Genomic DNA, 26,602 nt, shown 5'->3' on the forward strand with positions numbered 1-26,602 from the left:
TTAGTCGGTCACAACTTGAAAATTTTGACGCATAACTCGAACCAAATCGCGATCTGAATCTAACTATTTTTACCTGCTTTTTTTTTTCATTTTTTAGTTTCATTTCATCATTGTTTAGTTAAGATCCACTATATTTCCAATTAATTTAAAAGTTTTAAGTTTATAATTTTAATTTCTTTTTGAAGCGTATATTGATTAGAAAGCGTTTTTGTTAAATCTCACGACCTTTGAATCGATCCAAACCAGTCAAAACCGAAAACTCCCTTACACAAAAATAATCTACACAAAAACTTGGACGAGACGGTCTCATAATGAGACCGTCGATTTGGGCCAACCCAATTCGCGCGTGTAATAAGATTTTAATTTTTTGGGTATTTATCAATTTTGCCCTTAAAGGTATCAATTTTGAAAATTAATTAAGGTTAAAATTAATACTTTTAAGATTAAAATTGAAAAATGCCCAAAAAGTAAAAAAAATACCCAGATTGTTACACGCACAAAATAAACTGGCCCAAATTGACGATTTTATTATAAGACCGTCTCGTTCAAAACGAGCTGAATTATCTAATTCAAAATTAACTCAATCTTTAAAAATCCAGCTGAAAATGACGAGACTCATAATCAGCCCCTAAAACGTCACATATAGGATATAGCACTCAAAATGCAAAATTTCTAACAAAACTCAAAAACGTGTTTCATTAATATTGTAAAGTACTCCTTAGTCCCTATATCCGGCCCTTATGTTGTAGCTAATTTTAAGGAAAAAGAAAAGTAGTTTTTGCAGATAAAGACACCAACTATAGCATCTATTAGCATTCAACATGAGTGACATACATGTTACAAGGATTAATCTTAAACTATCACAACAAGAAAATAAGGAGTTTTTAGACCCTTATAGTTAGACGCTTAAGCAAGTGTCTAAAAGAAACACGGAGTTTTTCGACAGTTTATTTACGATGGTTAAAAGTGTCGAAAATAACGCTAGAAAAGCGTCTATAATGAAACGCGCGACATTTGCCTTTCTAGAAAATCAGAATCCTCTTTTGCGAAGTTTGTGCATTTTGTTTGATTTGTTGCAGATTTTTGCAGCTGATGTTCATATTATGATCAACAAATCATCTTTTGCGAAGGTCTTGACACTAGAGTGGAAATTGCAACATAATGAAAACAATTCTGCAGGCCTTCATCTTTTGTCAAACTTTTAACTTTTAAATTTTGCTCTCTTAAACATCGATGAATATATATATGTGTATGTGAATATTGATCAAATTAGGCACCTATGTTGCTTGGACTTTTTTGACCAAGCTACAAAAACTTAAGGTCAAAGCTACATAAACGAATGTGTGTGTGCATATGAATATCAAATGCTAATACTTTTGTGGATATGATTGATTTGGTATGATATTCGTTAGTAATTATGTATGTTTGATAAATTTAATATAATATGGAAAATAAATAAATTTTCAACGCATGTAAATGTCTAAAGCATATATCTAGATATCAAGGGCTTTAAAGGGTTTATTTTCATTTAGACGTATAAAAGCCTCTAAAATATTAAGCACTATCCACATGGAAAAGCGTCTAAAAACTTCAGATTTTTCACACAAAAAAGCGTCGAAATATTTAGCATTTTCCATGCTTCAAAGCGTCTAAAAACGTGAAATTGTAGTATGGATTTAAGGCAGGAAATCTTTTTTCCCACAGTAAAAAGCGTCGGAAAATAGCTATAACATCCACTGTAAAAAGCATCGAAAAAAAGCGTCGAAAATTTGTAACTGCAGTTTTTTAGACGCTTCGTCAAGCGTCAAAAATATATATTTTGACGGTTAAAACCGTCGAAAAAACCATAGTTTTTCAGTCGAAAAGTTTTTAGTAGTGTATGAAAATTCAATATTGTAAAATATTTTTTGGAGGAGGCATAAATATAATTTGTTTGATTTTTTTTTTTCCCTTGAAATCTTAATTGTGCTAGATTATGGATTGCTAACTTTAACTTTGACTCTGTAAAAATTAATAATGTACAATAAGTCGACCGGCTAATGTTATTTCTTTTACAATTTTTCAATTAGTAAAGTTTTTTGTGGTGAAAATGGTAGTAAAAATATGAAATAGTAAATTTAGCTAGCTACACAAGTTATTTGACAGTGTTTATAATTATTTTTATTTTTTAATTACTATATTTTCTTTATAAAACGTATTTTCATCAATTACCACTTAATTAAAGGTATTATGAATGAAGTAGTAATGAAAATATGAAGAAAGACATTTAACAATAACAACTTCATTAAAATGAAAAAGCCATTACACTTTTCATGTAATAACACTAAAACTTATTCTTATTATCATAATTTATTTTATTTAATTTAAAAAAAAACAAACAATTCCACATTATGTAGCAACATTGAATAGCATAAAGACAATGTTACTACAAGGAACTCTAGGTTATCTTAATGGTTAAAGGCGATAAGAGTTCAATTCTCACTACTTACATAAAAAGATTACTTTCCCTACTTCTTTATTTGTAGGATTTTTTAGCATAACCAAAAAAAATTATGTTGCTTTTGACATAAACTGATAGGGCCGGGATTTTAACAAACAATCGTTAGCCGTTTTGGTCAACATGCTTAACTAACTGAAAATGTTGGCTTCTTATTGGCTTATAATTCAGCTAGATAAGCCAAGTGATACAAAAGATGTTTGATATAATTATATATTGACAATTGAAGAAAAAGTAGACCAACAATCCATAAGCCAATGAAAAAAGTAAATCAAATTAATTTTTTATTTTGACTTAAAAATTAGTTTTTCCTTTTAACTTAAAAATTATTCACCAAACAAAATTTTTAACTTATCCAATAAAGATAGTAGTTTTGAAAGTCACGTGATGGATGACTAAAAGTATGAACTAAAAAACGAAGTTGAAAAGCAGTATATAAGGAAACTCAAGCACTCTCCTCAGTTCAAACTAACACTTGTATTCTTGTAAACGAGTTAAAGGCAAAGAAATGGTTTGCCATCGCAGAATTAAGGCGCAAAACAGTAAGGCATTCCGCAGAAGCCTCCACATTCTTCGAGACCTCATCTACTCCAACTCGGTATATTATTGTTATTAATATTATTATTATTATTATTATTATTATTATTATTAATCCTCCATATCTATATAATTTTCAAATTCAAAATTCCGCCTTTTTTCCTATATTTTTGTTTAGTGTTAGTATAAAATACTTCATGTTGGTGCTAGCTATTTGACACACTCACACAAAATTGTAGCACTTTAGTATTATTAATTTAATAAGTTATATAAATAATATTTTATTTTATTCGTCTCAATACAAATTTTAATATTATTAATTTAGAGAAATTTAAAATTAAAATGGTATATTGAATAAATTGTAAAAAGTAAATAAAATAATAAAGTGAATATAATGGAGTATTTTAGTTTTGCAAGCTCGAAGCTCCCTTTATTCATTGAAAATTCATCCTTTGGCACGATTTTTTCCTTTATCTTTTTTTTTTTTCTTATTTATTGATTTTTTTATTCATTTTAATGCAGGATAAAACGAGCTCAATTATCATGGATGCTTTCCTTTTCATATCTGCCTTAGAACTAAAACTACAAGCACTTAAGAGGCAAAGTATGGTTAACCATGTGAAGCATATTGATCATCAATGCCCATTATTGGTTACATTCTCCTACTATATATATCATTCTAATTTATTATATTTTGTTTTTATTTATTTGCAAACGTAACAGTGTATATAAATCATTAGCTATGATAGAATATATACTGTATACAGAAGTTATAATCAATTATTGGTATCAGAGCTATATATGTTACGTATACTATAAAATTATACATGTTTTTACCTGTTATCTTTCGTTTTATAGCTGATTATTGCAATTTCACGATATGTTATATATGCAATCAATATAAAAATAGTTTTTTCTCGATTATATTTTATTCTTAAAATCTTTTAGATACTAATAACAGAATTAATTTTTTTGCAGGAAGTGAAAGTAGAGAAACATGGCGAAAATCGATTTCGAATAAATGTGAGAAGTGAGAAAGGAAAAGATAATCTAGTTAATGTTTTAGAAGCATTTGAGAAGATGGGGATTGTTGTTATAAGTGCAAAAGTTTCATGTGTTAGTGAGTTTGGTATGGAAGCTATAGTTGAAGTTAATAATGCAAATGAAGCTATGGATTCTAGCGTCTTAACTAATGCCATTCTTAAAGCTATTGAGACAATATAGAGTAAAATAGGTAGTAGCAAGAATGTCTTTCAACTGTTGACCTGAGAAATTAATGAAGTGTACTCGCCTTTTGCATGAACTTTATATGTAATTATGTTGGTTTTTGTACTTTAGTTTAAGGCCATGTTTTGATTGGAATCTTGAAAAGCTTCATGATTCAACATTCTGATTTTTTTGCAGTTTGAATTATATACTCAATCTCCCATTAAATTCTATTCCTATATTTTTTTTTATTTTGTTACTGTTAGAGTATATAAGATATTTGTTAGAGAATATAACATAATATAGGGTCTTTACTATTAACTTAAGTTTTTTTGTTGGGTTATTTCCTTGACATGGTATTAAAAATTAATGTAACAAAAAGTCGCAAATTTAAAATTCAACTACTCCTCACTTAAAGTAGAATATTTAGCACCGAGTACAGGAGAGTCTGCATCCACAATTCTAGCTCAATTGACTCACATGTAAGGATATATGTTAGAGTATATAACATATAATAGGAACTAAAATATCACTTTAAACTTTTGGTTAATTTGATTCATTCACAGTTAATGATCAAACACTCATTTTTTTGGTTAATTATAAAAATGTATATGTATATCATCAGCAGAGACATGAAATCCTCTAAAGAGGTTGTACAAAATTTGTTCTAGGAGAAAGCTTGATTTACTAGTCTCCAACTAACATAAATCAGATCAGTCTAGCAAGCAGCAATGAACTTTGCTTTACATGTCTTCTTTCTGTTACTTGGCCTTATTACCGATGCCAATATATAGTCGGGAAAACACAAGATACATTTTATAAATTAAGGAGATACATATCATCTCATGATAAAACAGTCTTAAAAGAGAATTTGTGATATGTCAATAATTTATATAAGTTGGACTATCTAACCCATATATAAAGCACGCGTTTCACAATCTCTTAGGTTGTCTTATACATGAATACGTGAACACTAATTCTCTATTGAGGCCGTCTCATCGTAAAACGACTTCAATTGGGTCGGCCTAAACTATTTAAAAAAACCACTTTATGTACAAGTGAGAATTCAATTTTATTTATTTTTTAATATTTTTTTTACCAATAGGCTTTTATAGGAACTTGTTTCATAGTGAGACAGTTTCATACAAGATGAGCTAATATGTATTTTGGCGTGGTGGTTACTAGTCCCCTTTTGAGGTAGGCTTTAAAATGGTTATTTATTAGCAAGTCTAATTCTCTACGACCCCTCTTATATCAGACTGTCTTCAATGAGACAAGTGTATATAAAAAGTCAATTATACTAAAAATTTATGTTATCAGGCTATTTAACTCAATTATGAAATACGTCTCATGATGAGACTCTCTAATACAAAAATTCTCTAAGGGTTGGGCATCAAACATAATATAGTCATCTAGGTGGTTAATCAATCTCTAGGCCCAAGAATTATTTGAGTTTAATCTGAGATAAGAAAAATCCATTTGCAAATATATCAATCCCAAGGCCCAAAACTAAGTATTTGAGTTTAATTTCCCAGCTGTCTTACCTGAAATTCGTTACACAATGTCTAATTAAATTAAAATGTTATGCAACTTTCTATTTAAAGAGTAGAATCAGATGAGATTAGTACAAAATAAAAGAATAGTAATATTTTTAGTAGAGAACTGATTTCAAGATGGAAGTTAGTGCGAAACCATGAGGAACCTTCCATTAGTAATATTTATAGATAAGGGTTTTATTTATTTATTTTTTTTATTATGGAGTATATACTGACAATCAAGGTTAATTAATTCCCTTTTATGTTATTTATAATAGTTTGTACTGTGTTTACATTCTAATATGCATCTTATGTTTTCAAAATCTAAGTTTTGTTTTAGTTTGAGAGCAAATATCAGTTTACCTATTTAGTCTATTATTACAGTTTATTTAGTTATTGATATTAAATAATGAAAATGGTTAATGAAAAGTTAGTGTAATAATTTTTGGTAGTAAAATCTTTTGACTAATTTAATATAGTTATATGCTTATTTTGTTTCAATTATTTTATTTTCTTTATAAAATTAGTGTAATACTACCTCTGTTTTATTATATTTGCTACTTCTAGTGATATTTTTACATATAATATATTATAATTGGATACGAATATGTCGGTAGGAAGTATATATATTTGCTTCACGCAACTTTGAATGGATTGCCCATAGAATTAAATTTTTTAATACTATATAAGAACTAGGCTGAATAATAAGGCTGATCAAGACTTTGGAATATATATTTATATATATTTGCTTAGTCAAAATTATAATATTTGAAAACACTTATTCAGCGCTTCTACAGATCAGAAATAGTCAATCAATTCGTCACAGATCCAAACAAGCCTATGGATTTGATCAGTCGGATTGATTGATTATATCATGGCTTAGCTTGATGAGCAACTGATTTAAATCAAATAATAATAATAATAATAATAATAATAATAATAATAATAATAATCCTTATATAATAATACAAATAATTGAAGTTACATATTATGTTATATACTTTTGGCTCTAAAGGCCTAGGGCATGTTATATACTCCAACGGCCCGTATGATTATTGGTATTAAATTGCAGTAATGAGAATAATTTGTTCCGTAAATTATCATGATATGTACCATGTTATTTTCATGGGAATGAAATTTTGATTTAGAAGAAGTTTTTTTAAAAAAAATTTTTCATTATCAGCTAATACCATATTTTTCAAATGATAATGTGTTAGAATGAATTTTAATCATGACCATTAGGCTCGTCAAGAGATATTCCAACCTAAGGAGAACAATGCAAGGATGCCCATTTAACCTGGACTACCAAATGGGATATACACCTTTTAAACAAGAGTTCTTTAATTTAGCTAAAAGTATGGATGGAGTATAATCCCTTTTATACTTGACTTTATATATATTACTTGAATTGAGTAGTAAATCAGATTCGAATTTCAGAACACTTTTTATGTCGATTTTGATACACATTAAAATCAACTAACACAATTAAAATCTTAAACTAATGGTTGAAATCCTATTGGTGTTGATATTTAATTGGCTAAATCCCATAAAAGACGCATAAGTATTAAATGTGGTTGTGTAAATTAAATAATAAATAGGGTGTGTAGGTGTTAAATTATGGATTATATATATTCGTATAATTCTTGGCCTTGGCTTCTTCAATGATCATGTGCTGTTGTTCTTTTTCAAATTGTAAGTAGTTTAAATTCAGTGTGCAGTAATCTCGCAAATGCATGTGGCCAAAAGAATATCCAGTAGTGGCATGGATCTTGCTCTCTCTTCGAATTTATAATTGCCACATTTATGTGATAATATGATGGATGATATGTTGTGATATGGTTTGTCTCCATGTCTTGGCTTCTAGAATGCTAAAAATGATTTAATTAGAATCGGGTTTTGTCTCATTTGAAATTAGGATCGACCCTATGAGGGATAAGTGGGTCTGTACCTCGGACCCATCAAAAAAATTAGAAAAACGACACTCTAATAATAGCAATGGACTTATAATAGTGTATTTAGTAAAAGGGGTTAATAATTAATGTTTCGCATCGAACATTTCAAATCTCAGAACTAGGTTGAAATATTTATCACTTTTTTCGGAAGAAATCTGAATTTGACTCTTGTTGCCTTCCTCTTTGATCTTTCTCCTTCCATCCTAACAAAAAAAAAATGCTAAAAATGATTATATGGATGCACATTCTTTCAATTTTGATAGTTAGATAACTTGGTTTGGGTCTAATATTTTTTTTCACAAATTTTCAAATGGGACGGTTTAACGATGAGATTATTTCTATTAGGCTAGCCAATATACAATTACAGTCTTAAAATAGTTACTTATAGCGTTAAAAATAATCGCTTGACCTAGACAATTATAACATTGAAGTGATCACTAACAAAAAATTGATTGTATGTGTCCATCTTGATGAGACACTCTCATATTTTTTTGTGTTTTATTCTTACTTACTAACCATTTAATTCAATTTGATTTATCAAAATCTAATTTGAAAATCAAGTCGATCTAAAGGATGGAGTATTTTTCGTGTTTTATGTGTATTTATTAACATGTTAATTCAATTTGGTATTATATGTAGAAAATAATAGGAAATTTGTTAATTCCTATATGTAAGAAATATGATATGCACAAAGTAAGAGGAGAAAGAATATTAAAAGTATAATATAAAAATGTGCGTACACTTATTTAAAAACTTGTATTCTTTTCTGATTATCCTATAATTGCATTACAAAAGTACACTTTTATAGTTATCTTGAGGTTAAATATAATGTTTTATAATTTCTCTTATCCTATAAATTTTAAATGGTAAATATACATTTACTATATTTATTATACTAATAATAGTTCAAGTTTCCCATTTTCAACATTATATACATACATACATGTAATTTAGAAGTTCAGTTGAGATTAGTTTGAGTCTAAAATTGTAAGAGATGTTCAATTATCGATATCTTATCTATAATAATAATAATAATAATAATAATAATAATAATAATAATAATAATAATTAACAACGCCTGGATGGTTAATTTTAAGTTATCCCTAATTACACCACTAAATGCAATGATGCAATAGAATATTCATCATGCTTTTGAAGTAATAAAAATTTAATGAACAATGTTTTGCATTCACTTTAATTAATTAATTAATTAATTAATAGTATGTACCTCTTGAACTAAACTGCGGTTCCGTACAAATAAAAGGTTAAAACTAGATCATACATGCATGCATAGATAATATCTTTCTTGGTCGTTTAGAACAACTTAGATAATTAAGGATCGTTGGTCCGAAGCCATTTTATATATTTATATTGGACTCAATTTAGTGTTTTATTTTTATTTAATTCAACTGTATTAGAATTTGAAAGTTGAGTATTGAATTGGTATCAATAAAAGGCTCGTCAGGAAAAATACATTTGCAATGGATTAATATTATGAGAGACACGTTGATATATATATTGCTAGAGCTTATAAACACACTAGGCGGCGGGTTCTCAGTGTGACCTCCGATCCCTATAGGAAATATATTGTCTTAATGACTTGTATCGAGTCTTATTGACTTGTTGGCCGTCAAGGAGAGAACCCCATGGTGAATCCATGACACAAAGAGACAAACTATATCGTATTAGAGAAGCGGACATAATTAAGGGAGAAATTGTTAATAGGTAAATATGTATAGATCTCAAGTTTATCGAAAAAAAGGTATAGATGTTAAATTTCACATAAAAAATATAAGAAAGAGTTGATTAATATATAAATAATCCAATTTCAATTAGTATAATACCTTTTGAAATTAAGTTTAAAAATAAATTTGTAATGGGCAATTGTTGGGATGAGTTATCCCACATCGATAAATTGAAAATGGTGTGCACACTTTATAAGCTATTAGAGACCTTCTTCCCATTGCCATATGGTTTTGGGATGCTCCTTGGCTTATGAAGTGTGTGCACTTGTTTCCCCCCGTTAATATGCTGGCATTCACAATAAGTTCAGCCTAATTTAACAGCAATATCATATACTAATTAATACGACCAACGTTTACTTTTTGTATTTTATTATTTTTTTATTATTACAATAAAATTATAATGATTTTTTCCGAATGTAAAAGCAAAGGAATAATTATCACAAAAGGTTGATAAATTTATAAAACCACACTTACGCGAGAGTATATATGTAATATTATAAACATTGCTCTGGTTGTCTTATATGTGTGAAAGAACGTCATGCAATCTGACTTTGAGTGTATGTGAATGTGATCATACTATTTTTTTAAGTGTCAGTTTAAATTAATATATCCTACAATATTTTAAAAAATGGGCAGAGAACATTAAATAAGGCTAATGAGATAATATAATTACTAATAAACAAATATAGTTGCTTCAAAGATTTGTTTGTTTAAGTGGATTGGATAATATTTCAGTTCTCATCTTTACCATCTCTTGAAGCTAGAAATCAAGACTAATATCTTATTGTTTAAACTTTGCCTTATTGTACAAGATAGGAGAAACTTAACTATTGACTATAGCTCATATAGATTAATAGGTTCATCGAAAATCGGGTTTTATCTCAGTTAGAGAGAAAATATTATTTTTAGGTAAATATTTTAGGTTTCATTCTCTTTTAATATATCCCTAGCTTATTCCCTCAGCCTAGCAACTAGATATGTAAAAATAAAAAAAGAAAAAATATAGACTAATAGTTCAGATTTAATTGGTCATTGGTAACCTTTTGATAATAACATGTGATAACATTCTAAACTAATGTTTAACAATGTAATTAGCTAAAAATTATGATTAGTCTAATAATTGAAAACTTTTCTTATCAGCTATATAATACGGTTTTAATTCTCATCATTTACAAAAAGGATGTATGTATACTAACTTACCCTCAATCAAATATAATTTAATCAACCAATAATTATTGTTTATGCATCTTGTAAGATCTACTTTTAAGTTATTTCAAAGTTACTAGACCGTTTTTTAAAGTCATCCTAGCTAGCTAGTATCCTACTATATGGAGTATTAATAATAAAAACCTATTAAGAATTTTCCAATTAAAAAACTGATGCTTTCATTTATACATGAAGAAAATAGTCGTTTGCGATCCAACATAGAAAAATAAGAGAATAATAATAATTATCATATAGATGATAAATTAGCTATTAATTTGTAATCATATGATGTCATATGAGATAATGGTTTTTAAGTAGTAGATATTAATTAGATGTTATCATGTATTTTAAATCTTATGTAATATTTTTATTTCGAGTTGTATATTAGCTACAATTTTTTTGTATCGTTTTGGGAATTCTCTCATTATCTCGTCTTTGAATTAATTATATCAATTTTTTGTTTTATTCTCTCACTATAAATTAATTACAATCTTTGATTAAATCGACACCTCCAGATATCTCAATACGAATATTCCTATATTAAAAAACCAATGACCTTCAAAATCCTTAAAACTGCTCGTGTTGAGAAAAGACCACATATAATATTACATCGGTGATTTAAGAAATAGTCAACTCTCATCTTATATGAGTTTGTCCACATGAGCCTGCCGGCGATCATAGAATTCTCCAGCCAAGCCCATAACGATTTTGTCAATTCACCCAAGCTGAAAACTATTTATTCGATTGAGCAGCACATCACCTAGACCAGCTACGCATCCGACCACCTAGCTAGCCTGCTAATCATTATTTTGCTTTGTTCATGTATATTCACTCGCACAAGCATTAAAGACTTAATGTGATCACCGAGCCATATATACTTGCTCATCCGAGCATGACTCTTTCGCCTTATCCGATTATGTTGATGGTCTTGGCTTAAAAGAGCTCTTTAATTGGGTGTTTGAACTCTTTGTTGTAATAGATTTTAAGTTTTAACATGAAACTTTGAATGTAATTACAACAAGTACATTCTATATACAAAATCTATGTACAAAATAACAAAAAGTAGCGGTAAACAACGGATAACATACGTACAAATACATATCTATATAAATTTGTAATCCCTCAATGTGCAAAGTAGGATTAAGATCATATCATTATAATGATGAACAAAAGTGCATTAGGTAAAATGATAATAAATCCAAAAGTGCTTAGATTTCTAGAGATCCAAAAAAAGGTGTCAATTTTAGTTGTAGTAATATATTCCAAAGGGTAGAGAATAAAATGTCTCACATTTGTTTGCACGTCCCTTTTTATTAGCTTAAGCCTATCCTCCCATTGGCCCTATCCACTAGAATTAAACAATTGGCCGTACAATTTAAAAAGGCCACCCAATTCAATAATACACCAAGTATTATACTAATAAATAATAATTAATAACCATGTAGTAGTATTATTAATTAATCATGACCAAATTTTTTAATTAATGAATAATAATAACGATATCAATACAATTGCAAGTAGTATTTGAACAAATCAACTACTCTAAAAGCCCTTATTGCTTAAGGGCAACCCTTCAAGTTATTATAGTTGTTTTAAATATAGATTGATATTTGGTATTTTAGGAAAAATTATTTGTGAAAAATTTCATGTATTGTTTATTTATTGTGAAAATTTTTTATTATTAATTATTTCTAAATAATCTACTTTTTATTACTTTGAAATATGTAGGTATCTAATAGGCGTAACATTTAATTCTTCTTCCAACTTAATATGTTTTTTTGTTAGTCTACCCCTACTCATATTTGGTGGTAGGTACTTATAGTAGTCGTTTAAAATATGACAAAGAATGCTATCGGCAAAAATATATACAAAGGTTAAAAATATTTAGAAATAATCAATAATAGGGATAATTTATAGCAGATGGACAATAGTTGAAACTATTAAAGATAATTTTTTTTAATTAATTTTATTTTTTATAGTGTACAACTTTAGTTTTTTTTGGTAATGTTATTTTTTTGTTTTACTTTTTCAATCATTATCCTTAATAATTTTAACATTTTTTTTATGTTGATCCTCAAACCTTTTGGTAGGTCCACCATTATTTGGGTGTAATCAAACAAGTTTTAAATAGAATCGAGTTTACTTCAAAAATATATATGCACATAAATATCTTGATAATTTAATATAATTTTATACATATATTATTTCAAATCGAGTCGACTCATTCTCAATTTGAGTGAATAGTGTCCATTTTAGACATCATATCCTAATGTCACCACCCATCAGCATGACATCCTTTTCATTTTAAAAGGACATTCTTGTCTTCATTCTTCTTCTTCTCTCATTCATTACCCTCTCTCTTTCTCTCTCTACAAAACTACAATTTTCAGAAAGACTAAAGCAATATTAAAGATCACCTTGAACAAGCAACCTAATATTTAAAAGATCAAGCATTATCTGATCAAAAATTGGAAAAAAGACTGGTAACAAAGTGAGTATTAAGCATGGAAGTGAGCTTAAATGAGTTATACTCAAATATGAGTAAATACCAATTAGAAGAAACAGATCATATTTCTTCAGATAATAGTGGAGATAATTCTCCTTCTTCCACTACTTTCAATGCTTCCATTTCCTCTCCTAAGAGAAGGTTAGTAATTTATACAGCCAACCACTATAAAATTATTCCAGATTATTTATTATTATTTTCTAGTTTCGCCACTAATTGAATAATATATGAGATTAATTATATCTATATATATATATATATATATATATATATATATATATATATATATATATATATATATATTATCATAGTAGGCGAGCTATACAGAAGAAGGTTGTAACATTTCCACTGAAAGAAATGGAAGGATCTAGATTTAAGGGAGACTGTACTCCTCCTTCAGATTCATGGGCTTGGAGAAAGTATGGCCAGAAACCCATCAAAGGTTCTCCTTATCCCAGGTTTTTTTCAATCTCTATCTTTAATTTTTTGTTCAAATTACATAAAAAATTCATCTACTTTAATTTATACCATGTAATTTTATTATTTCTTGAGAAAATTATATTAGTATTTGGATCTTATATATAATACTTAATATGTCTTGAGAGTTATAAAATGTATGAACATGGTGTTCATTATGTTGTAGATTTGAGAGGTGTTCATGATTAATTTATTGGGTTGATTTCGTATCGTTAATTTAAAAATCTGGTAGTTTTCACATTAATATTTACATAATTTTAAATCATTTTGAAGTCGAGTTAAATATATATGCACCCTTGTAATAGATTTGAACTTTAATCAACTATAATCAATCTAGTCAAATTTGTACATAGTGTAAATTATAGGAACTAAAAGTTTGAGCTTATTGTTGTAGCTTTAGGATATTTTATACAGTCAATTACGATCTCATATATAGGATTCTTTAAGCAAGAAGTGTAGATACAATAATACATGCCATCCATGTATATGATGTTATATACTACAATTCCACTTAAAATTAAGGGGTATGTAGATGAGAATTGAAGTTAGTATTTTTCGGTCACCTTAGCTTATGATACCAAATCTAAGAATTAATTCAACTCAAAATTTAAGCTTATGATTATAATCTCAGAATGTATTATATACAGTGGTAAATCCAGAAAAAAAATGTCAATTTAAATAAATTGTGCCTACTGAGTTTTGATCTTTGGTCACATTTAAGGTATATTTAAATGTAATGTTTAATTTTATTTTGAATTTAATTGATATCAACTGACCTCAATAACATCATGCTAGATCCTCCCACCGTGTTTACTCTATCATGAGACTTTTATGACTTACATAGTACAAAATTACTAAAATTGAGGGGTTTCATACAATAATCTAACAATTAGTCATGTTTAAGAGTATTTAAGTTTGTTGATTATGCAGTAATTAATGATTTAATTTGCATTAAAAATTGACAGGGGTTATTACAGATGTAGCAGTTCAAAGGGTTGTCCCGCAAGAAAACAAGTAGAAAGAAGCCGTACAGATCCAAATACATTAGTAGTAACCTACTCTTATGAACACAACCATGCTTGGCCTATTTCTAGAAACAACCACCATAACCGCCACACCACCACCACCACCACCACCATTCCTACCACCCGCACTTCCTCCTCCACTCCCGCCGCCTACGACAACCCTTCCGCAGTTGTGGGTCCCACAAATGATGATCACCCAAAACCAGATCATCAAAACACCCAATGTTCATCAGATCAATCCATATTATTCCAACAATCTGATCATCATGATGCAATGATTCCGCCAACTGATCATGATCTGGCATGGTTATCATCTGATAATCATATTCTAGAAAACAATTCATTCTTCAGCAGTTTCACAGATGTTGATTACATGGCAAAGATATTTCCAATGAGGGAAGAAGATGAATCACTATTTGCTGATCTGGGTGAGCTTCCAGAATGTTCGGTGGTGTTTCGGAAGGCGGCGAATGTGGTGGCTGGAGAAACATGGTGTGGGACCACGGGTTGAGGTTGGTTGGTTAGTTAATTAGGGTATAATAACCCACCCGTTTGTCTTCATTAGTGTGCTGGCGGGTATGATTAATATAATTAATGGTTAATTATTGTTAATTAGCATGGAAAGTTGACAAATCAAAGGGGGCTTACATACCTTACGGCATAAGATAATCGTATGTTCACACTTTGCTTACGTTCTTATATTATGATTATTTTCTTTGATTGATTTTCATTTACGTTTGAGGGAAAACAAAGTACAGTTTTTTTTTCCTTTTTTTAATTTATTTTGAATATTTGATCTTGTTAATTTACCAATTATGTCTTCTTTTTATGATCATCAAAATAGCAAAAGATATTATATTTTAAAGTATTATTTTAATTTGTTCTTCATGACTAAACATAACTATTTGGTATCAGAGTCGTTGTAAGTGGAAACTTAAACGTTATGTGTATGTACGAGGAATGTATATGCTTCATCAACTTATTCTAGCCAACTGATTCATGTTTGAGATTTCAATCATTAGTTTATAAATTTTGATTAAGTTGATTCTTTGATACATGGTGAACAGTTTGTATATAATAATTCTTCAAGGTTCAGAAAATCTAACAATTAATAAGTGTTTTGGTTTAGGCCAAAGCTAATCAACCCTCGAAAATGAAAATAATTATACACGTAATTTGATTGTGACTTTCAAATTTAATATATTACAAGTAATATAATTAATGTTTATATAGTTTTAATTTATAATATTTTCTAAATTAATATTTAAAACTGATTTATATCTCATTAACCAACGTTCGAGACATTTATGATTGAGCAAGATCCTTTGGTTTATTGACTATGGACTTGTAACAAAATGTCACAATAATCGTGGTCAACAGAGTCATTGACTCTTTTTAGAGTGCTTCTAACAGTATTCATCGTATAAGAAAATATAATATTTATATAAAGCTAGTATTAGTAACAATTGTTTCATTACTTGTTATACGCTACTGACATTAAAACAAATCTTATAATCAACTCAATCTAAACTTTAATCGATAGTTGAAACCTCTAGGATATATTTTATACTCTAACACGTCCCTGTATATATAAATATAATAATTTAATTTTTAATATAATGCTTGAGTAATTTTTGTATAAGACCTTCTTACGGTTAGACAAGTTCAAAAAAAATGACAAGTATTTTGATATTCAAACTGTCAATCTTAACATAAGTAAACAATTAAAAACTTAAAGTCAATAGTCTAAGTATAAAATGAATGTTTTAATTAATTTAATTAAATTATTATTTTAATTTAAAATTATCTCACGATAAATTTGTCTTAAATTAAAAATTGCAATCATATAATTGGTCTAACTCAAACTTTTCAATGATTTTCTAGCTTGTAATTTGAATTTACTAATAAATTATTATACTTAATATCATTATAAATATTCTTCTAACTATTTAGTAAATAGGAGTATCAAAAAATTAAGGTGAAAGGACTAAATTTGAGTTTTTCACTCATTATCAAACAAAAGATCTTTAAGGAGCGAACATTAAATTGAACTATCTTACAATTTTATGCACCTTAATTTAAATATATGAAATTCTTTGACAGTGAAAAACTTCTAACGACCAGTTTAAATACATAGATATGAATGATAGATGAAAATTTAGTGAAACTTTGGTGAAAAAAATTCACTAAGGAGTACTTTTTAATGATCGTATTTGTTCAATTTTAGTTATCTCATTTTTTTTTTACAAAACTTATTTTAACGTATTATCATTTCGAAATGTAGAATAAAGTGATAATGAGAAATTATTCTGATCAAATTTTTTTTACCATGGAAATAATGTGTTGTATCTCTTAAGAATTTACACTTAAAATAATTTTTATTAACACCATTTAATACCAACAATCAAACGATTTTTCTTTTCCAAAGAGCATAGATGTGAAGTACATTTACGCTAAAAAAGTAAGAAATAATCAAATTCATCAACTTTTTTTGTGTCGTTTTATTATTATAGAAATTCGTGCAATGCATGAATTTTTTAGTATAAAATATAAAAATATAATCCAAAGAATAATGCAAGTACATGTTTTTAAAAGAAAAGATTAAATAATCATTTTTTTTAAATTATTTATCGAATAGATCACTTTTTTATTTAATTAAATATATCAAATTCTAGGTTAGTTGTATAAAATTGCTATAATAAATTATATAAACATTTTACCTAATTTAGCTCTAATTATAAAAATAATCAAATTCTAATTAAGTAAATATTGTCATGTAATCATCTATATCTACTAAAATAATTCTATTTGTTAAGACTCCCAAAAGATGACATTTGTTATTTTTCAATATTTTTAATTAGTATGTATAATTTTATTAGTATGTATATTTATGGAATATATCAATTTTTAATTCAATTAAATATATCAAATTCTTGGTTAAATATATAAAATAGCTATAATAGATTATATAAATTCTTTACCTAATTTGACTCTAATTTTAAAAATAATTAAATTTTAAATTAGGTAAATATTATCATGTAATCAATTATCATCCACTAAAATAAATCCATTTGTCAAGGCTTATAAAGGATCACATTTGTCATTTTCCAGCATTTTTATAAATATGTATGATTATTTTTACTTAAAATTGAGTTTGCTTAAAAATGATATTAATCAAAGAATAAGATTCTTGCCCAAATAATTCGTGTAAAATATATATATAATATTTTCAACTAGATAGAAAAAACTTAGACAATACAGATTTAATAAGTATTTGACTTTGATTATTGCAAATTATAAAATTTAATTTAAGGTGTCATAATCAACCACCAGAAATTTACCTACCATGCAAATTATTCAGCACCGCCATACTCTTATATGTCATGTATTTCTTCGCTCCATTATCATTTAGCATTATAATTTCTATGCATAATTCAATGTTTAATTAAGTAACTATGTTAATACTTTATTGTATACTTAACGTAGGAGTATATAATATATTATGAAGTTAATCATTAACTTAAAGTGTTAATAGGAAGCTGTGAATTGTGATATCATGATAAGTTTGTTAATAGGCTTGTACATAACAAGACTTCCATGAGAAAAGAGTTGGTTGCACATAAACTGATGAGGTTTCATCTTAAAATCAATTGATCATAAGATGAGTACCCATCAAGCTTTTATGTTAGTCAAGCTCCCTCTAATTGTTCGATGTGGGATCACATGTGACGAAATGTAACATGTAATAAAATGTTACATGTTCAAGTCTTACCCACCTCTCATTACAAGTGGAATAATAAAGCTAGTTAACTAGGTTTAAGATATGAAAGAATTTATATTGCATCCATACTTCTAGTTCAAAATAGCTATTATATAAGAGAGCTTATTTGAGTATATATAATATCCTGAAACTCAATCATTAACATATGCTTTAAATTGAGTTAATTATTTGATTATTAGATTTTCTTATGCGTAATCGCCATTGCTTTAGTTGATAAAAGAATTGGTGTTTGCTTAACATGTTCATCAAATCAGACATTTTTATTGAAAGCTACTTTTGAATTATGAGTTGATTTTACCCTTATTTTCAACATGGTATATATGATTAGAGATGAGAGTTGGGAGTACATTTGCATCCCATTGTTGCATATATAGAGCTTGCAATCAGGGAGAATTTAAAATATTGGTATAACATAGGTTAATACTTACCTCTATACTAGTGTCCTACTAGTTTTTGTGTTATGTGTCACATCATCTAATATTCTGGTCATGCCCTAAACAAGTCCGACCTAAATTCAACCTACCTCTTAAGTTTATACAACAGTTTTACACACCAAATTTACACACGAGTTTTCCATCCAAAATAAGATGTGATTTCCAAATTTAACTTTACATGGAGTACATTTGCAATCTAAAATAGAAATGTGTAGTACACATACATACATGCTATGTACACCATCATTTCGGATGGATTTGGAGCAAAGAGAAAATGTGATATTTATAAGAAAAAAAGTGAATATTGATAATAAATGAAGAGAGAAAATAATTATCTTAATAAAATTAAAAGATAATTAAAATGTGTGAATGAGATTAATAAAATGAGACAAACAGACCAAAATGACAATTAATATATCAGAATGGGACCTTAAGAGTAATAGTGATTCTAATAAAAAAAAAAAAAAAAAGTTTGATCAATGAAGTAGACAAGAAGCTTTAACTTGTGTAATTATTGTAATTGTAAATATTGTGACCCAAGCACTCTTAGACAGTAAATGACTAAATAAATAAGAGAAGACTTCCGGAAATTATCAATTGTCCAAAGGCTTGGAATATGTTGTGGAGATATTTTTATTTTTCATCTTTTGTTTTATCAACTTTTCCTTATAAAAATACTTGTAGGAAAATATCGACCGTAAATGAGATCCAATATAATTGCCAAGTGGGATAACAAAAACAAGGTAGTACATTACAAAATCGCACTTTAAAATTTACTCCATAGAAGTATTTAAAAGTCCCAAGAACCTCAGGGTTAATTCTTCCTTCCTCACACTAAACCGACCTACTAATTCATCTTAACTGAGACCAAAATTGAGATTTTTTGATCCAATCCAAATCTATTTCTTGAATGGATTACATTTAATATTAAAATTTTAAATCTGAAACAAACATAACACATTTAATTAAACAAATTAATTTCGAGTAAAGTTGATCATTACAACCTAAAATCAATTCATTTAATATTTTAAAATTTTTCATAGTATATACAAAATAAACTTATAAACTAAAAGTTTAAAACTGAGGCCTAAAATAATGTGTGGCCGATGTTATATGCCCAAAAATGCAAACAAAAACTCTAAACGGATTAAAAGAATTGAAATTAGATAGACCCAAGACCAAGTCAAAGTTGTAAACAAATTCGTTCAAGGTGTTTACTTATGCCAAACAGGTCAACTTGAAAAAAATCAAATGAGCAAACGCAACATAAATTAGGTTTTTGTTAATACATATCATTAGTCCAATACCAAGTAGCTAACATTTAGATACAGTGTATAAGAACTAAATATACACAATCTTATCCTTGTAATAACAAAAATATTATTTTCAATTGACTTTTGATTGCAAACATCTTTGCACCTTCAAATCTCTTTCTTCTTGTTCATTATCCTCCGAAATTGTTATTCAAATAACTAAAAATGCATCCCTCTGAATCCCTCTCCTTTTCCCTTCCCTCGATCCAAACATAAGCTTAATTAAGACGTGCAAAAACTTTAATGAGCCATTTTTCGTTGTAATCTAAAACTAAGAATAATAGATCTGTATCTTTAGCTCCATCTAAACTGTGGACATCTATTAGCAGAATAAATTTCCCGAGTGTTTCAGAGATAAGTGATATATATATCAAGAACACTCTTTTGAAAATGAAGTAAACCATATAATCCACTACTTTCTAAGATGGGAATATCTCATAAAATTATACTACATATTAGGTGTATAGAAAAACTGTGAAGCATCAACAACCCAATTAAAAAATTGCTCTTAAACCAATCTAATAAAAATCTAATTTTCGGAAATACCTTACTCAACTGGAGCAGCAACCACCTTTCTTCACAGCAGACACTTCTTTGCCAATATCTATTTTCTCACCGGCTGGAACAGCTGAACCATTAGCATCCTCACCGGCTTCCATAGCTTTCTTGCTGACAATCCGATAAATCTGAGTAACAACTTCCGTGAAAGCGTTCTCCACATTCGTTGCTTCAAGTGCAGAAGTCTCCATGAAATAAAGCGACTCTGTTTCAGCAAATGTTTTCCCATCCTCCATTGAGACGGCTACTAGGTGGCGAAGGTCTGATTTGTTCCCGATAAGCATAACCACGATGTTGGGATCTGTGTGATCCCTTAGCTCCTTTAGCCATCTCTCCACGCTTTCGAAAGTAGCATGCCTAGTAACGTCGTACACAAGAAGTGCACCAACAGCTCCTCTGTAATAAGCACTGGTAATTGCCCTATACCTGTAAAAGAATTAACTATGATGAGTGTAATCAAGGGAACATATCAAACACCCTCAAATTATATAGCAATCACTGTTAACAGATAAGAGAAGCATTCTGTAAGAAGCCTACAGCAAGACCAACCCACAATGTGTACTAAATATTTGATGTGTTACTTGCCTACTCTCACACATTACTATATGACTATAGATTGTGAATCCATGCAAGATAAAACGATATACTCTATATTTGTAAATTTGCTACGTTAATATATATCCCTAATGGTGGATTCATCGAACACCATGTGGCGGAAGCCGTAATGCAGTGCGTCAGGAGAAATCACTCTGCCCAAAATACAGGTGAAGCAAGTAGGTTGCAAGTTCATTCCAGACTGGACAGCGAGTGTAGCAGCAATTCAGCAAAACTCATCTACATGAACCGCCAAGAAAAGGTTCATCCAGACAGCATGTTGCTGGGTTCAACAGTGAACAGTGGCAGACAGTTGGAAATTTTTCCTCTTGTTGGCTTATTGATTCAAGTGTTCCTTGCTTATCATGTCATAAAAAACTTTCAATTGTTGCATAAAAGTCTTGAAGCCAATGAGGGCCCTATTTAACTTCCTTACGTCAAACAAACTCTATACAAATCAAGATGTCTATCTTAACTCCGATAGTCTTTTAAAAGGTTTTCTATGTTTCGATTAAAATGATTTATCTTATAGTAAGAAATTGTGTGATACAGGACCCACACTCGAAGAATTTGATTACATTAGTTGAACGGTGAGACGAATTGTACTATTTTTGCGACTTTTCGAGGCTGTGTGATTTAATTGATAAGGTCTCTATTTTTGATCTATAATATCATAGTAAAAAAAAAAGCATACTCCTCCATGTAGTGCTAGCTGTTTTCTTAATATTGTGATAATTACGCCCATACTATGTATGTATCTTTTGATTGATAGAACAAAAGTATTGCAATGTTTAGCAAGTTCGTTCCATAAATAAACAACAAATTGATCATGTGGGCGATTATCAAAACATATCTAATGGTCATGTAGCGGACCCTAATATTTTGGGATTAAGGCTTTGGTATGGTTGTTATTGAATGACAATGTGAAGCTAAGGTCATGATGTCAGACACTAAGTTGAACCAAAGAACAAAGTCAAAAATTGATTAAAAAATCAAATATATTGGAGAAACAGGATTGCAAAGGAAATTATGTCTCACATAAAAGGTGATTCAGCTAACCAACCAATAATATCGTAATGTAGCATGAAGCTCATCTCTCCTATAATCCTATCTAAGATTTTAAAGTCAAAAAGAAAAGAAAATAAAAGATAAAGAGTGGAAACACAATGTCAAATTCCTAATCTGTGAAAAGAGCAGGACAAAATAGCCAGTGCATCTACAATTGCAACTGACAGCAACGACCATAATTGGATGAATAAAAGTTCTAGTGAAAGCGTCCATTTTATGATTCTGAGAATGGTTATTCTCTCTACTCATGTAAAACCCTTTAGAATTTCAGAATTAGAATTCTAAAACTGAAACTAATTATTCAAATCAATGTCATAATATCAAAATTACTCCCAACTCTTGCGTAAGGGAAAGACCCAACAAATGTACATAGTGTTATGCCAAGTACCAAATCACCTAGTGTGATCACCTAATTACACATTCCATGGCTTGCACACTACAGGAGGATGATGGGTGTGCAATGGGGCATGGGAGCTTGACAGTTGGATCACTGCATGAAGCAAGAAAAGAGGAGCAAGAAGGGGTGCTCGATGGCTGCCTCGAACAAGGCAGAAGGCATCAATAGGGTGCATCCTGCAGGCAGTCGTTCAAGTGCAAAGCCTGCTCGTTCAAGCAGCCAGTACGGGAGCTTTTTTGTGATTTCTGTTTTGGCTCAATGCTTGGTAGGCACGTTTTGTACTTTTGTTCAGGTTATTCTCATGATTTTGTGGGCATATAAAGACTCTAAATCAGCATTAGAAGAGGTGTGGAGGCTAATATTGATAGCCCAACAACAAATTTATAAAATACAAAGGGAGAAAATAGGGTTTGGGAGCATTTGAGTATCTTCTTGTATTAGATTAAATGAATGATTTCTATTAAAGGTAAAAACTTGAGTGTGTGTTCAAGCATTTGTGAATGTTATTTCATTATTGTATTGATGAGACATGAATGAAAAACAATCTATTTTGAGAGTGAGGTGTCCAAGACACCATTAATACAACTTTTGTGTTCTTGCTTGTGTTTGTCATTGCTCCATTGTTTTGTGCTCTATTTTTCTCAATTTTGTTTCTTCTTTTTTTCCATTGGTGAGGTCCTATAGTTTTCATTCACATAGGTTTCCAGCTTTCTTTACTCCAACATGCTCTCTTCACTTAATTTTGACTGCATCTTTAAATGAACAAAATTCATCTAACTACTCTCCCTACATATTGATAATATATTCTCTTACCAATGAGTACATATAAGTCTTGTGAATGAAGTTGGACAACTCAAAAAAACAAAAATCGATTTCGACAGCATTAAAATGAAGTGCCCCAATAAGGTCAGAAACAACACCATGTCGTGGTATTCACAGTCAGCGAGGATCCATTATTTATTATTGCCACTATCAAAAAGCCAGCAGGATACATAGAGCACTGCATAATTTAGCAACCTGCAATTTCCTATTCCAATGACTTATACATTTATACTACAGAAGTCATATGGATAATGTGAAAGCAACTACTTTCTGTAGTTAGTCATACTAAACCTTGAACATCTTAGCAGGATCTGCATCACTAAATCTCTTCACAATCAAAAGTATGACACCCAAATCTTGTATGACCCTGAAGCACTACAAAATTCATACTTCAACTATTTCAAAAGGTCGTGAAAGGACGCTCTACAACATAGAGCCAGGTAAAAAATTAAAACTTCTTTCTAAAAATTTATATTATGACCAACATAAACAACCTTCAAATCGTAAGACATACAAAGCAACATTTAGGCCTCTTTCTCTACATCAGAGATGTATAAATTTAACTAGCCTTACTATCATCTAAACTTAGGGGGGTTCGGCAAATGGGAATGAAAATAATTAGACTTTTAATAAAGACTTGAGATGAGACTTTGCAGCTAAAAAAAGTCTCATCCCTTGCTTGTTATCTTAGGGACTTTTGGGGTAAAGACTTTATTTTATAAAATTTCATTCCCTTCTCCAATTTACCACCTCATTATGATGTTTTTTGAACTTTTTTTAACTAGTAAGAATATGTTATAAAGCTAATATGAACTAAAATTCTACAACTATCTGTACTTGTTTAATCAAACTTCAACAAAAACAAAAAAGGACTTTGCTGAAGGTGACAAGAACACCTATGTTATATTGTTAATTTGTTAATTCATATATCCCCAATATTGTGCCCATACTCGACACTCTTAATACGAAGACAAGCAATAGACACCTCCTTCTCAAACCAAAAACAATCAAATTTTTTGTAGAATGAGTGAGTCATAACACATTAATCGCCAACTATAGCCCACCCTTCATTACTAATCGAATCTAGGTAACATAATTGAACCAAACCTTATCCTTAAATTCAAACCGTTAAAGCTTGGTAAATAGGCTAAACAAAATGCAAAAACCTAAGTTCCAATAATATGAGATCAGCTAGATGAATTAAAACAAATCAAAGTCAAAAATAGTAAAATACAAATGAAATCGATCTCACACAAACTTAGCTACCTACCTTATCCGAAAATACCTAAAGAAACAACGATTACAAACCCTCGAGAAAATAAAATAAAACTCCGCATACTAATAGATAGCCCACAGGAAAAAGCGTTCAAAATGTTAGACGTTAATACAAATTTCATCACAAAGCTCAGATCTCCACTAAAAACAACTAAGAATCATTAAATAACATCCAACACAACCCAGATCAAACCAGATCTAGCAATTCCATAGTAATAAACCCCAATACATAAAACCCTTGCAACAATACAAAATCCAAAAATATCACACCACAACCTAATTTATCCCAAGAAAAACAACATCAAATTATCTACATTAACAAACACATGTAACAATAACAATGACATAAACAAGTAAAGAGACGAAAAGCTTAAATTTTAGTAATTAAAAAAGAAGGAAAAGTGATCACACCTTTCTTGACCAGCAGTATCCCAAATCTGAGCTTTAATAACCTTTCCATCAACATTTAAACTACGAGTAGCGAATTCAACACCAATGGTGGATTTAGACTCAAGGCTAAACTCATTTCTAGTAAACCTAGAAAGTAAATTGGATTTCCCAACACCAGAATCTCCAATCAAAACAACTTTAAAGAGGTAATCATAATCATCTTCTGCTCTGTAACCAGACATTTTTGGAGAAAAAGAAGAAGAATTTGGAAGTTTGAATTGGAATTGCCCCCTTATTTTTTCTCTTTGTCTGATGAAAAATAAAGCAGAAATTTGAAATTGTGAAGAAAGTAAGAAAGAGAAAAATGGTGTGTGTGAATAAATTAATTATTTTTATTGATGGGAAGATAACCCGCGTTACAACTTTATTTTGTTGAAGAAATATTTTTTTTTTCTCGATTTCCGCTTGGGGGTTTGATAAATTAGTTCGTTATGGTATTTTGAGTGGGGTTAGTAGTCAAATAACCAAAAAGTAGTATTGGTTAAAAGAGTTTGTTAGGAGTGCTGATTGTTACAAATCAGTTAAAATGTAATATTAAAAATATTAAATTAGATAATTGTAAAACTTTTCCGAATTTATCCTTTTATTTTTCTTCTTTTTACCATCCTCTTATAACCTAATCTCATATTTCTATTTTGTTCACTTCCCATATCTCCATCCTCATCTTCTCTGCTTTCTGGTGTGCGGCACCAACAAACAGGTTAGTATTTTTTTAAAATTTTTCTTTTTGTCATGAATAATAATCATCTTTTTAGCTATTTCTTTAAAAATTGTTTTTAGTTTATTTTTTGTTATAGCATAATTGAAGAGAAATTTAAAAAAAGATCAACTTAGCATATAACAAGAGTAAGCTTAAGAAGAAGTGGGTGATTGATTAAGTAATATCATTGACCCGGCATTTAGGGTCATTGATGGAAATCCTAATTTCATTCCTCCAGAAGCATTTTCAAATGAGGAATGTATTTTCAATCAAGATGTTAATTTGCGGGTACTAATGAAATGACAAAGGTTGGTAATGACATTACTGCAAGTTTAATGACAGCTAGAAGACAACATTGTGGTTCTTAACACTTATTTTTTTTATTTAATTTTAGATGTATAACTATTCTTAAACAATTTTGTACTTTAAATTTATTTTTAATTTTACTTGTTTGAATATGAACAATTATGTACTTTAAATTAATTTTTAATTTTACTCGTTTGAATATAATTAGAGATATTTTT

The 26,602-nt window shown here is 29.1% G+C and overlaps 3 protein-coding genes across 4 annotated transcripts; 2 read left to right on the forward strand and 1 right to left on the reverse strand.

The window, feature by feature from the left end:
- The first annotated feature begins 2,977 nt into the window (after nucleotides 1-2,977).
- LOC130814758 (uncharacterized) lies at nucleotides 2,978-4,462 on the forward strand. The gene is made up of 3 exons (XM_057680942.1): nucleotides 2,978-3,095; nucleotides 3,557-3,685; nucleotides 4,013-4,462. The coding sequence occupies exons 1-3, from the start codon at nucleotides 3,006-3,008 to the stop codon at nucleotides 4,256-4,258; spliced, it is 465 nt and encodes a 154-aa protein (XP_057536925.1). The 5' UTR covers nucleotides 2,978-3,005; the 3' UTR covers nucleotides 4,259-4,462.
- An 8,550-nt stretch (nucleotides 4,463-13,012) lies between these two features.
- Nucleotides 13,013-15,555, forward strand: LOC130814760 (probable WRKY transcription factor 65). 2 transcript variants are annotated; one of them, XM_057680943.1, is made up of 3 exons: nucleotides 13,013-13,325; nucleotides 13,496-13,642; nucleotides 14,627-15,555. In XM_057680943.1, the coding sequence occupies exons 1-3, from the start codon at nucleotides 13,183-13,185 to the stop codon at nucleotides 15,195-15,197; spliced, it is 861 nt and encodes a 286-aa protein (XP_057536926.1). In that variant the 5' UTR covers nucleotides 13,013-13,182; the 3' UTR covers nucleotides 15,198-15,555. The 2 variants fall into 2 exon arrangements, with proteins under 2 accessions (XP_057536926.1, XP_057536927.1); XM_057680944.1 differs by having other exon boundaries at nucleotides 13,499-13,642.
- A 5,027-nt stretch (nucleotides 15,556-20,582) lies between these two features.
- Nucleotides 20,583-25,796, reverse strand: LOC130814761 (ras-related protein RIC2). The gene is made up of 2 exons (XM_057680945.1): nucleotides 25,340-25,796; nucleotides 20,583-21,198 (listed from the first exon to the last, which is right to left on the reverse strand). The coding sequence occupies exons 1-2, from the start codon at nucleotides 25,558-25,560 to the stop codon at nucleotides 20,766-20,768; spliced, it is 654 nt and encodes a 217-aa protein (XP_057536928.1). The 5' UTR covers nucleotides 25,561-25,796; the 3' UTR covers nucleotides 20,583-20,765.
- Nucleotides 25,797-26,602: the final 806 nt, after the last annotated feature.

Source organism: Amaranthus tricolor, chromosome 6 (genome assembly GCF_026212465.1).
Source record: "Amaranthus tricolor cultivar Red isolate AtriRed21 chromosome 6, ASM2621246v1, whole genome shotgun sequence".
Classification (NCBI taxonomy): domain Eukaryota; kingdom Viridiplantae; phylum Streptophyta; class Magnoliopsida; order Caryophyllales; family Amaranthaceae; genus Amaranthus; species Amaranthus tricolor.

What these genes read in the sequence shown, in the direction of transcription:
- LOC130814758 (XM_057680942.1), top strand. Translation starts at nt 3,006, where the DNA reads ATGGTTTGCCATCGCAGAATTAAGGCGCAAAACAGTAAGGCATTCCGC. An exon ending in ACCTCATCTACTCCAACTCG is followed by an intron (nt 3,096 to 3,556) that starts GTATATTATTGT and finishes ATTTTAATGCAG; the next exon opens with GATAAAACGAGCTCAATTAT. An exon ending in ATCATCAATGCCCATTATTG is followed by an intron (nt 3,686 to 4,012) that starts GTTACATTCTCC and finishes ATTTTTTTGCAG; the next exon opens with GAAGTGAAAGTAGAGAAACA.
- LOC130814760 (XM_057680943.1), top strand. Translation starts at nt 13,183, where the DNA reads ATGGAAGTGAGCTTAAATGAGTTATACTCAAATATGAGTAAATACCAA. An exon ending in ATTTCCTCTCCTAAGAGAAG is followed by an intron (nt 13,326 to 13,495) that starts GTTAGTAATTTA and finishes ATATTATCATAG; the next exon opens with TAGGCGAGCTATACAGAAGA. An exon ending in AAAGGTTCTCCTTATCCCAG is followed by an intron (nt 13,643 to 14,626) that starts GTTTTTTTCAAT and finishes AAAAATTGACAG; the next exon opens with GGGTTATTACAGATGTAGCA.
- LOC130814761 (XM_057680945.1), bottom strand. Translation starts at nt 25,560, where the DNA reads ATGTCTGGTTACAGAGCAGAAGATGATTATGATTACCTCTTTAAAGTT. An exon ending in GATACTGCTGGTCAAGAAAG is followed by an intron (nt 21,199 to 25,339) that starts GTGTGATCACTT and finishes ATTCTTTTACAG; the next exon opens with GTATAGGGCAATTACCAGTG.